This window comes from Etheostoma spectabile, chromosome 12 (assembly GCF_008692095.1).
Source record: "Etheostoma spectabile isolate EspeVRDwgs_2016 chromosome 12, UIUC_Espe_1.0, whole genome shotgun sequence".
NCBI classification, from domain to species: domain Eukaryota; kingdom Metazoa; phylum Chordata; class Actinopteri; order Perciformes; family Percidae; genus Etheostoma; species Etheostoma spectabile.
The window spans coordinates 10,518,142-10,530,895 of NC_045744.1; the positions used below are offsets into that span (position 1 = coordinate 10,518,142).

The 12,754-nt window shown below is 36.9% G+C and overlaps 2 protein-coding genes across 4 annotated transcripts; both read left to right on the forward strand.

Annotated features, from left to right (window-relative positions):
• The first annotated feature begins 2,946 nt into the window (after positions 1 to 2,946).
• Positions 2,947 to 5,448, forward strand: higd1a (HIG1 hypoxia inducible domain family, member 1A). Its single transcript, XM_032532492.1, has 4 exons — positions 2,947 to 3,157; positions 3,687 to 3,761; positions 3,960 to 4,094; positions 4,351 to 5,448. The coding sequence occupies exons 2-4, from the start codon at positions 3,692 to 3,694 to the stop codon at positions 4,422 to 4,424; spliced, it is 279 nt and encodes a 92-aa protein (XP_032388383.1). The 5' UTR covers positions 2,947 to 3,157; positions 3,687 to 3,691; the 3' UTR covers positions 4,425 to 5,448.
• A 2,854-nt stretch (positions 5,449 to 8,302) lies between these two features.
• ccdc13 (coiled-coil domain containing 13) lies at positions 8,303 to 12,516 on the forward strand. Of its 3 annotated transcripts, none has more exons than XM_032532489.1 (12): positions 8,303 to 8,495; positions 9,027 to 9,211; positions 9,508 to 9,662; positions 9,743 to 9,885; positions 10,090 to 10,176; positions 10,263 to 10,376; positions 10,506 to 10,610; positions 10,761 to 10,928; positions 11,009 to 11,185; positions 11,602 to 11,811; positions 12,018 to 12,118; positions 12,332 to 12,516. In XM_032532489.1, exons 2-12 carry the CDS (start codon positions 9,030 to 9,032, stop codon positions 12,396 to 12,398), a joined length of 1,509 nt encoding a protein of 502 aa, XP_032388380.1. In that variant the 5' UTR covers positions 8,303 to 8,495; positions 9,027 to 9,029; the 3' UTR covers positions 12,399 to 12,516. The 3 variants fall into 3 exon arrangements, with proteins under 3 accessions (XP_032388380.1, XP_032388378.1, XP_032388379.1); XM_032532488.1 differs by having other exon boundaries at positions 8,304 to 8,495; positions 10,260 to 10,376; XM_032532487.1 differs by lacking the exon at positions 12,332 to 12,516 and having other exon boundaries at positions 10,260 to 10,376; positions 12,018 to 12,325.
• The last annotated feature ends 238 nt before the right edge of the window (positions 12,517 to 12,754 follow it).

Genomic DNA, 12,754 nt, shown 5'->3' on the forward strand with positions numbered 1-12,754 from the left:
GATAGCAAAGCCTTTTGAGATGCCAATATCCTATGTTTGGAATGTAATTAAGAAATGGCAATCATCAGGAACAGTGGAAGTTAAAGCAAGATCTGGAAGACCAAGAAAAATATCAGACAGAACAGCTCGCAGGAGTGTGAGAAAAGCAAGTCCAAACCCACGTTTGACTGCACAATCCATCCAGAAAGACCTGGCAGACACTGGAGTTGTGGTACACCATTCCACTATAAAGAGATACTTGTACAGATATGGTCTTCATGGAAGAGTCATCAGAAGAAAACTTCTTCTACGTCCTCACCACAAAAATCTGCATTTGAAGTTTGCAAATTAACATATATTATGTAGCCTGATGCATTGTTGAAACAAGTTCTGTCGACCGAGAGGTTAAAATAGAATTTTTTGTCCGGAATGAGCAAAGCTACGTTAGGAGAAGAAAGGGCACAGAATTTAATGAAAAGAACCTCTGTCCAGCTGTTACGCATGGGGGTGGATCAATCATGCTTTGGGGTTGTACTGCAGCCAGTGGCACAAGGAACATTTCACAAGTAGAAGGAAAAATGGATTCTAACTTGAAGCAATCTGTGAAAAAGCAGAATTTAAAGAGAGCATGGCTTCTACAAATGGGTAATGATCCTAAACACACCTTAACATCCACGGTGGATTACATCAAGAGGTGTAAACTGAAGGTTTTGCCATGGCCTTCACAACCTCCTGACCTCAACATAATTGAAAATCTATGAATAGACCTTAAAAGAGCAGTGCATGACAGACAGCCCAGAAATCTCAAAGAACTGGACGACTTTTGGAAGGAAGAATGGGCGAAGATACCTCAAACAAGAATTGAAAGACTCTTGGCTGGCTACAAGAAGCGTTTCCAAGCTGTGCTACTTGCTAAAGGGGGCAGTACAAGGTAACTCTGCAGGGTGCCCAAACGTTTGCAGACGCCTTTTTTTTGGTTTCTGTTATTTTGAAAGTGTAAATGATGGAAATAAAATCCAACTTTTTGTGACATATAACACGAATGTCTGATCTGTCATTTGATGCCTTTTGGAGATTTGTTCATCTTTTCTTGGCTTCTTTATGTACACTAATACAAACCCAAGTTGCCCCCGAAGCTGCGCCATCGGAGTGTGAATGTGTGTGAGTGTTTATCTGATGAGCAGGTGGCACCTTGTACGGCAGCCTCGGTCACAGTGTATGAATGTGTGTTTGAATGGTGAATGGTTCCTGTACTATGTAAAAGTGCTTGGAGTAGTTGTTAAGACTAGAAAAGCGCTATATAAATATAGGCCATTTACATTTATCTGGGGTACCCACACTTTCAAACCCCACTGTGTCGTTCAGGTACTTGTTACTTTGATAGCCAATGAACTAAGATGGAATTTGCACATGTTTAGCTAACTCTATTAGTAAGAAATAAATGTTATGTTAAAACCACTTAGTCATTTTCATAATTTATTTGTCAGACCTGCCCTTTTTGGTGTATTATGATTTAGCAGCCATCTTGGGCCAAACAGGGTAAAAAATGTGTATATTCAATTATGTTCTTAGAAGGTTGGGAGATAAATGATAGTTGTTTGCAGCACTCCTTCCTTATGTCTTCTTTAATCTACAGTGTACATCAGGGCCTGGGGCAGGATCAGAGCGACCAGATAATCTATAATTGCATAAAGAAAAATCCACAGGCTCATAAGGGCTTCAAAGCTGTTTCTGATTTCCATTGTCAAGAAGGAACACAGGCTCTCACAAACACATGGCAACTTGCTATTATTAAGATACCAAAGGTTTATTCTGCTGCTTTATCTTTACAAAATATTTAAACTAGTTTTAAATTGGCCACATTAGTTACAGTTGCCCGTCTTGCAATTATTTGCAAGAATAAGTAGCTACAACTAATAATTATTATGCATAATGTATTATTCTATTAATTACCCTTGCAAATGTCTCTATGTCAACAAAACCTTTTTAGTATATCACTTGTGTGGTTTATTAAACTATTTCAATGCAGAATTAGATCTAGAAGTTGTCAGATTTAAGAAAGACAACATTTTGTCATTAAAATTACATATTTGAGCGAAATGCTCCAAATGCTCAAGTGTTAGTCATATAGTGCTATTTAGTTTGTGAACAATAATGGCAACATACAATACTACCATATTTTGCTCTTAAGGGCTATTTCCTTGATTGTATAGGTTAATAATAATTATAATAATAATAATAATAATAATAATAATAATAAGTATATTACTAATATTATTATTATTGCAGTACATTATTATTGCAATACTGATAAAACCAGCAGTTACTAATATGACTATGACTATGAATATGATATGAAGTAATGGAACATAAAAATGTAAACTATCAACTCGGACTAGTATTAGAAGTCCTGTAATAGTTTATTTTTCCAATGATCTGAAATGGGGATGCAGCACGTTGCAGAAACGTGCAGCAACGAGCCGTCATATAACCTCCCAAAGAGCATCACGTGAAGCAAGAGTGTTCACTTCCACCTACCTCCACCTTCGTTTAATAACTGGTAAGGCAGGGAATCGCTTAGGGACAGGTCAAAATCGCAAAACAACGTTGTAAGCTATTTGGTTTACTTAAAGACGGAGAAAGAGCTGTTTGTTTCTTATTGGCCGTTAAAGATGAATGGCTTTTTGTTTTATCTCGAAATATCTCACATTCGTTGAGTCTTTGCGAGTGGATTGTGCCACTTGACTATGTTGCTTCCACAACACATCAGATTTACTATAACTCTTAATATGTTGCACTGTAACCTGCGGCCCTAAAGATAACAGCTGCCAGAGGGAACACTAGGATATGTGATGTCATGTTTAGCCATCTTGAAAAATGCATAGCCCTACACAGAATATTTAATCCGAATTTGAACAGAGATGGGAGTTTACAATTTAAAAGCATTTCCGAGGCGCAAGCCATTTTTACCACTTTCTCCTATGACCTGAACATAACACACTCGTGATAACCTGCTGACGTCATCCCTACGTACAGGGTGGTGGTTTACGTAGCCGGCCGGCTAACTACTTCCTCCATCATTTTTTAGCTGCGTGCGACCTGAGGTTGTAAAGGCTCCTAAACCCGTCCGAATAATTTCTTGATTGGCGATTCAAATAGCGACACACTCTCTAAACAAGTAAGACTTAGGTTAGTTCAGCCAACTATGGCGTAGCCTAATAGAGGTTTATCTGATGTCAGAATTGTAACATTGGTACTCGCTCTCGATTGTTGTATTTATCTGGAGTCTTTCTGTTATGTGACATTTTATCTAAATACCACATCAAATATTATAACTTAGCTTAGCACTGTAACGTTATGTGTCTTACAAAATATATAATTGGTAATGTTAACGTTAGATAGCTATTTAGCTAGGCTATACCGATGTGTCTTCCCTCTGCCCTTCATATGTAACCTCTGAGCAGTGCATGTGGTAATATCGTTTGATCTGAGCAGTGTTAAAAACCAGCTTGGATTACGAATTTAAATAGTATTGTATTACGTAGGCTGAAACTTCAAGTTTATCTGTAACTGTAATTTAGGTTGACAGCGAGGATTTAACAAAGATCTAACAATCGATATACTGAATGAGCTATTTGCTATATTTTAGGAATAGCCTCAAACTTACTTAAAGTTAATACCTAACTTTTCTTCTCTTTTCTAATTAGTCAAGATGTCTTCTTACGATGAGAATGAGTCAAAGTTCCTTCGTAAGGCAAAGGAGAATCCATTTGTCCCAGTGGGTGAGTATCTTGTTCTGCGTTACATAATTCAAAAAATAGTGAAATTAAGCTAACTTGTATCAAATTTAAAAAAATTAAGTTGGCAGAAACGGAATTGTTTTGTCTAAAAGTATGCGTTAGGTGTATCCCAGTGTTAATACATTTGTGTTACACTCTGAATTTGTTTTTAGTGAGTCATCTAATTTATGCTCCTTGCAGGAATGGCTGGGTTCTTTGCCATTGTGGGGTACAGACTACTGAAAATGAAAAGCCGGGGTGACACAAAAATGTCAGTTCACTTGATTCACATGCGTGTAGCTGCCCAAGGCTTTGTGGTTGGAGCCATGACTGTTGGTATGTAGCTTGGATCATCATGTTTCTGATTAGATCTTAGTAACATTGTTCCAGTTCATGCAAAGTTAACAGGTTGTGTTTTTTTTTTTTTAACTTTTGTGACATGTTTTTAATTCTGGTTATCAGAAGTGGTTGGGGCTAAAACTACTATTAAAAATATAGGTTACATCATGGCCATTTTTATTTACCAATAATAAACGTTTTTAAGGAGATGTAAAGGTTGTTGCGTAACCTTACCCCTGTTTCTTTGTTTTAGGGGTCCTGTATTCAATGTACAAAGAGTACATTGTAAAACCCAGAGAAGAACAGAAAGCAGTGCAACACAAGTGAACATGGGCTGACATTTTATGCTTCTTAATATTACCTCATATTAAGGTGTAGAGGTTTATCTTTTACAGATGTGTCATAATTATTGTATGCACACATCTACTGTTAACTTATTAATTACACTTCCTATCGTCTGAGTACTGTACCAGAGGGTCAAGTTATCACTTCTGTACTGAGGATGAGGAGGTGTATTGCTCCAGCTGTTTTAACACTGGTTGCACTCTCTGTGCTTGCGTCTGTGAACCCAGCTGGTTTGATATCTATGCCAACTGGTGACTGACAGAGTTTTGTTGCCTCTTATTTAAAAGGTGTGTGAGTGAAATATCAAAAACTATAACCTCTAGCAAATCACTTAAAAACAGTGAGACTAGGCTAAGCCTAGATTCAGAAATTAACCACCAAGCACCGGTAGACTGAATTTATTTCTTCTTTTTATTGTGTTTATTTTATTGTCTCACACCAGCTATATTTTTTGATGAACTAATGTAGTTTATTTTTGCCAAATGGACAATGTTTGCACCTTAGCCCACTTTTTTCTTCTTCATGGGCATCCCAGTGCATTAGGCGTGTGTTTTGGAAGGCGTTGGCAACATGTGGTTTAAAGACCAGGCCTGTGCTGTCACATTATTTAAACAACAATGGCCCAAAGGGTTTGTGACCCACCACAATGTTAGGTTATTTCACAAAACAAATATGTAAAATAATCACATGGACATTAAGAAAAAAAAAAAACATGAAACAAAAACAAAGGTATATTGTAGAAATATAGCGTGTGATTTCATTTATTTTTGTGTAATTTAATTTTAATCATGGTTACATACTGTACACAGGGCTCCTGTTTCATTACAGAAGCTTAATGAGACTAAAGTAACTGAGGTGCACCTACAGACAGTGTTGTGCTTAAATTGATTGCCTATTTCAGTTTTACACAAAGTTAAGTTTTGGAGTTGAGTTTTTTGTTGTGTACAAATACAGTTTCTTTTTCTAAAGTTTCTTTTTCTGGAAATAAAAATGACCAGACTTGTAATTCAGAAATTTTGTTGTGTATGTTTTGAAACCTCTCCAAGTTGTACTAAAAATGTCTTGACTGTTGTAGCTTATTCATAACAAATTCCAACATTCATTCAGTTACCAGTTCATTATGTATACCTAGCTTAGACTAATAAAGTCCAATAGTCAACAGTTAGACTGTTAGAAACACCTCTCAAGATATCACAATACAATTAAACAGCAGCACAAACTACAGCCTCAAAAATAGCATCAACAGTCTCTAAAACAGTGGCAAAGAAAGGTAAACATTAAAATTAATTAAAGTAGGATTTCGTGAATTAGATATACTGTACTTAACATACTGGCCTAATAGTGTACCATTTCTTACAAATTGTTTTCTTGTATGTTAGGTCACACATTCATACTTAAAACTCCTGGTAATTGGAACATGTTAAGTGATCACTTCATTGTGCACCAGTTGGTGTACAAACTTCCAACCAATTAAAAGCATTACACATTTTTGACCATTATCCTTTCCCATCAAATAAAAACTGCTCTGCTTTGTTGTTTTATGTTTTAGGCTCTGTATGTTGTCCCACCCTAAGATCCAATTTCAACAGGAAATGCCTTAAAAGTTGGCAAGATGCTCTAAAAATGCTTTGTCATTGTGACTTTGGACCGCCTGACGAGTAGCCTATTACAATAAAAAACACTGAGTCAACCTGAGATCCATTAAATAAGATATCAACTGCCATTTATCAGGTAACCACATGCAATTTCAAGTGAAGAGCACAGTTGTCACATACTTGTTTAGTTTGTCCCAATAACATCTGAGTAGAGTGTGTTAGCATGACTAGGCTAATTTGTAGCTTTCATAACGCCTCGTAGATTACTCACACAATCATACCTAAGCAGCATTCTTAAAGTTGTTCCTTACCTCCAAACCTGGGTCGAGGGATGACGTACTGAAGCATCTATGGAATTCCCTGTCAAATGAGAAATAGTATTTCACTTTTCTGTTTCTAGAGTGTATTATAATAATACACTTTATTTATATAGCATCTTTCATAACATAAAATGCAGCTCAAAGTGCTTTATAAAAGAAATAAGTCAATAACTGGTATAAAAAAAAAACAGGCGACCACAAAAACAATACAATAAAATCCCTAAAGAAAAAATTATATATATATATATACAAAATATATATACATAAAAGTATAAGGAAAAGACAAAAAATAGCAATAACAGTAATGTTAAAAATTGATGGGATTATTTTTAATTATAACTAGAATGTATGTGAATGTGTGTTTTAAAACATGGATTAGATGTACAGTACATACAGCTAGTATCTTCCAACCTCACAAACAAATTAAATGTGCTATTGTGTATTTGGGATGATATGACAAGGAGACTGAGAACCCGAGCCACATAGTCTATTTACCTTTGGCAGTTTGACAAAAGCTGTTTTGTAGAGTAACGTTATCTCGCCCTCTTGTGGACATGTAGTTAAGACATTGCTTGATAATAAAGAAATAAATAAAGAACTTTTTCTGTTCCAAGGGACAAGTTGTGCAAAGGTAAACTGATCGGATTGGATCAAATTTTGAAAATGGGTTGTTCAAAAGGGAAAGAAGGAATCTGAAATCAGATTAGATCAGGAAATCCAATTCTAGTTCAAACCTTCTGTTTGTGTTGTTTGAAAGGATTTGGATAACTTTGATCCAAAAAAACAGGATTATCCTGATCCCAACAGGGGGTAGGATTTCAAGGTGGATTCCAGGAAGAAAATCTAGTAAAACTTTAAAATTGGTCAAATAATACATTTGTATCATTTAGTGTATATACTTTTATTTACATTTTTCACATGACTTGTGTAACCGTTGTAACAGTGATAAAGTAGATAAAGTAGACATAGGCTACCTCAAATCTATTCCGTATAGTAAAGTAAAAATAAAATAAAAATAAAAATGATCTTGTCCCCATAAAATAATCCCCCAAACAGATTTCAATAACAAACAAAAATCATTCATCACAGTATATTCATTTTAAAGAAACAATCATCAGAGATGAACCTGTCAAAAAATATATTTCTGGTCTTTCCTCAGATGAAGATTCTTTATTTTATTAACTATTGGACTTTTAGCCCTTATTTTTCTTAAGATGTTTTCAAAATATCCACAATGTTTTGTTAATATATATTTGTTTTTATTTGTTGTTGCTCAGATGAGGGGTCATAAAAGAAATTATGAATGGAAGTGGATGTTTTTTTTGTGTTTTTATGTTCAAAATAAGAAACACTTAGAGTGACCCCATGTTGGCTCTTCTAGGTGTTCTTTACCTAGCTGGTAGCCCGCATTGTGATATGTTGTCCCATTTAGAGCACTGGTAATCCGGATATGGCAATCTTGAAAACTGTGTATCTGGATCAGGTTGATCCAGTCCAATGTTGCTTTGGAAAACCTGCATAAAAGTAAAACGGTTTACTTGATCCTGAATAGCAAAAAATGGGATTTCCAAATCCGGATCATTTTAATCCAGATTAAATATTTTAAACAACTGGCCCCAGAAGATACATACTACTCACACTTTACAAATGGGTATTAGCAACTTACCGAACACTGTTTTGCCTTGAGGTGACCTGCTTTAAACAAACATCCCCTTCACTAGACATAAAACCTTTTAATCAGTCAAGAGGTTTTGCACCTTTTAACCTTACTACTGTAAACTGCTAACTTTCCTCCTCATTTGATTCTCTCAATATCCACCAAATTAGAAAACAATTGACAGATTAGACTACACACTCACAGGTTGTATTCCTCAGTGTAGCTAAGTGACTAACTCTTAAGAAAACAGAAACATATTTAGCTAACTCACAGACCTGTCAACTGTTTAGCAGCCATTAGCGCCCTCTTGTTCCCATGACTTTTGCTCCCGCGAGATCTTGTCCTAAATCTCTGGAGTGCTGTTGTTATGGATACAGACGCGTCGCAATCAGTGAGCAGTTTTTTCGACTATGGTACAAAATGATGTAGTGCAAAAGAGCCTTTGATTTGTTAACTAACGCAGTACTTGGATAAATCACTGGTGAGCTATTTTCTCTTAATTCAACCATAAGAAGACTAGAGTTCTGAGAGCTGACGTTAAGTATTCACAGTCACTCAATTTACCATTACTAGCTAGCTAACTGTATGGTTAGCGAATTGCTTCTCACGTTATCTAGCAACTATTGCGTCTTCTTTTCTTTTTTTTTCTTTTGCTAACGAGACTAAAGTAGTCCGACTGAGTCTGGCTTTAATAATTACCCCATGCCAGACATGGACTAATGTCAAGCTTAAGCTTGTTCTGCTACTAACGTTCACAAGGATGAACGCAAATTATGATAATTTATTTACGCTAAACAAGTTTTTAAACTTGGTCTGCTAAAAAGCCAATCTGGTAAAGGTAATGGTTATTTTCATTTAGCTAAAACAAACAACAGCTTACTTCAGCCTTATCAAAGCGAAATATAGCTTATCAAGTATCCATGATATTACTATCACCAAATTACCCACACAATTCTTTGTCACAAAAAATTCTTCTTATGATCATTTTCTCCTTATATGCTATAAATCGTAGGTCATGGAGCATGACAATGAACTGAATGACTTGCGGCTTCAGTTCCAAGCGCTCCAAAAACAGCAGGAGAAAAGAATACTGGATAGGAAAAAGCAGAAAGAAGCAGATAAGCTTAATGTCAGTGTTACCCAGGAGGATTTGGATCTATGTAAGCAAGGTATTCAGGCAGACGATCTCAAACACAGGTGAGTCTTACAAAGGCTAAAATAAATGTTTTTCTCAGCTCAAATTGTTTTGATGCTTTATGAATTAAACACAACATATGCATAAGCACACATTACAATTCTTGATTGTAAATATTAATGAATCGATGCGAGGAATCAATTCAATTCAATTCAATTTTATTTATAGTATCAATTCATAACAAGAGTTATCTTAAGACACTTTACAGATAGACCACACTCCAGAATGGACTCATGTTTTTAACTTGCAATGAATCACTGTCACCTATTTAGTGTTCATTTTAATGCCCTCTCAATAGACTGCTTCAGAATGAGAGTCAAAATCAAAATTTACTGGACCAGCTGAGGGAGCTTGAGGATGAAAATGGTCGGCTCTTCAAACTTCTAAGTGAAAAGGACTTTGAAATCAAACACCTGAAGAAGAAAAGAGAAGAAGAACGGCTGGTTTTAGCAGGTATAATACCATAGCATTGCAACACAGTCACTTAAAGATATCTCACAGCTTCTGCATGACTCATCCACTCATCCATTCAGGCACATCAGGCTTGGCAGGGGATATCGCAGCCACCAAGATTGTTGAGCTGTCCAAGAGAAATAGAGAGCTAACTGCTGAAATTGAGCGAGAAAAGCTTAAATCCAAGCAAAACAGCAACAGAATCAAAGAGCTTGAGAAAGAGGTAACAAAGTTCTGTGTTAGCTGTTTCATTTAATTTGGATGGATGTTCATCATTTCATCGCACAACATTTGTATCATACTAAATATTTGCTTAAAAAAAGATATGTTTTTCATAATTCTATTTGTTGAATGATTTGAATATGTTGGAGAGGGAATGCAGTAAATGAACAAATATGTTGTGTGACTGTTGTGCTGCTTCCTATAGCTGCAGGCTATCCATCTGGCGCACTCTCCATCTGGGCAACAAATGTATACAAAGTCACAGGACAAGAGGGCATCGGAAGACTGTGGGGTAATTATTGATGTGAACCAAAAGGATTATTTGATTTTTTCCTAACTTTAATTGCAACCTAATTTAAATCATGTTCACAAAAGCAGGACAATCCAGTGGTAAAATCTCTGCAGGACAAATTAGCTGCTGCCCAGCTGAAAGTGACTGAGTATCGTAACCAGGTTCAATCCGTCAAACAGGAGTTGAAAGTAGCTCAGAAGGTAGTATCTTTTTGTCCTGCCATGAATCTAAAATGCTCAAGAATAATATCACATGTATACTGTATTATTATCAGTGACTTTTCTATTCCCTATTTTAGAATATCTTGATATTTGCCACTGTTGTTGTAGGTTTTGATCAGTGAGATTGGAGAGGACGTCAACTTTCAGCAATTACTAAACTGCCCCGGGAGCTTCAGAGGTCGCTCTCAGCAGATACTGGCTCTTCAGACAAGGGTAAGCTAAAAGTCATAACGTGCTTCTCCAATTTATCAAACTCTTTACAGAGTTAAGAAAATTATTTGCAAAGTCACTAATACAAGACCGCAGACACATAAAACAAATACCTGAATTCAACATTCAACATTCATGGGCATTGTCCAACAGGTGCGGGACCTTGAGCAGCAGCTGAACCTGTCAACTCAGCGAAGACAGCAAAGTGTCCTGAGCTTAGAGGAAGAGTTTCTGGGCATGGGGGTCCAGAAAACTCCTCCTCAAGAGAGGAACCTCAGCTTCATCCGCACCATCGAGAAGGAGAAGAGGGAGGCATTTGAGGTATGTGTATACAATACTTGTAAATGAATTGAAACATGGATTTGTTAAAGAAGCCCTGCTCTCCTTCCACCACTGTACAGAGGATCTCAGTGGACTATGAGGCCCTCCTGAAAGACCACGGGGATGTGAAGAAAAAGCTTGAAGCCTCCAAAGCTAGAAACAAATCTCTTTCTGCTGAAATGAAAACTCTGAAGGTCCAGATCTCCACTCTCCTGGAGAAGGGTAAACATGATGATGAGCTTGTGGATGCTCTGCTGGTAAGGCACAAGATAAGAGAAAAAAAAGTCTATTTCTATTTAAATACTTGTATCTTCTATTACAGTATGTGCACACCCACACAAATTGTGTTGTGTATCTCTCAGTATGTGTTGTGAGAGGTAAATCATGTTTTCAGGTTGACCACAGTGCAATGTGACGTTGTTCGGAGGGAGTTGAATCTGCATTGTGGTTAAAGTCCATCTGACAATTTGTGGCTTAGCAGAAAATGCTCCATTAAAGGCATGACATGTTCACAATTCATATTTTCTCACACAGACCAGGGATAACCAGGGATTTCACATCACAATATACGAGTTAAAATGAGCCACAGGCTGCAGAAAGAAGGATCTTCTGCGATAAGCCCGTGCTTTACTTCATTGTTCTCAACAATGATAACCTCCTCTACCTCTGGCAGAAGCAGCAGACTCAGATGCAGGAGGTGCTGAGACGGCTCGGCCAACAACAGAACGCCACAAGAAAGGAGACCCAGCATAGCCTGAGACAACAGCTGAGCACTGAGCCTTCAGAGTCCAATACTCTCATCCAGAATCTTAAAGAGAAGGTTGCAGGCAAAGAGGCCAGGATCAAGGAACTAGAGGAGGAAATCCAACACCTCTCTGTCAAGGTAAAAAGAATAAAATAAGCCAATATCATGGAAAAGACAGATGAACTCACCTCAGCAAAAACAAAATGTTCCATTTGACTTTTTAGCAACCGTCACTACATTTTAAATGAAAACTTATCTGTCCATTCAAACTTTTTACCTAATGCTTTTTTCATGTACAGTCAATGCTTGGCCAAGCCATTAAATTGTGTGTACTGCTGTTGCAGGAAGAAACCACGGACAGACAGCCCAGCATCAAGACAACAATTTGCAGTTCAGGATCTTCCCCTGAAGAGGGAGACATTACCAAGAGAATACCACATTCAGGGTACGTGTGTGCTAATTTACATGTCAAACTAATCTCCTCTGCTGACTGTTACAGTAAGACTAGTTTCTAAGAACTCTTGTCTGGCAAAAAAGGGTTAATAATTCACTCTGGCTAATGTGGAACTTTCTGTATTGGATTATTGATTTTGTTTTAAGCCTCACAGCTTTGCCACAGTGATTTATGTTATATGACTGTCTGTCATCTTCTTTCCAGTTCAGTTTCTAAATTTGGTCATAAGCTGGTGCTGCCTGCTGTGGGAAGTACTATAGAATTTAAGTAAGTGGACTTGAAGCTACTCTATTTGGACATCATGGTGTTTGTTGAAATGCACAATATCCCTTCATAAGTAACTTTACAAACAATAAATTATCTTCAAAAGCAGTCACGTTTTCATTCTGTTACATTTCTTACTGAGTCTGAGATTTCTTAGCAAACAGCTCTACAGCTAAATAAACAAGAGCAGCACCATGTTGTTGCTGGCTCTTGTCCTCATCAAAGATATTGATGTGTGAAAAGTATCCAATGCTAGACAGTCTATCTGAAATACTAAAGTCTGCCATAACAAAAGCACAACAACATACAAATTGGCTCCACAGGTGGCAGTTACCATGAATATGTGATTGACATGAGGAACCT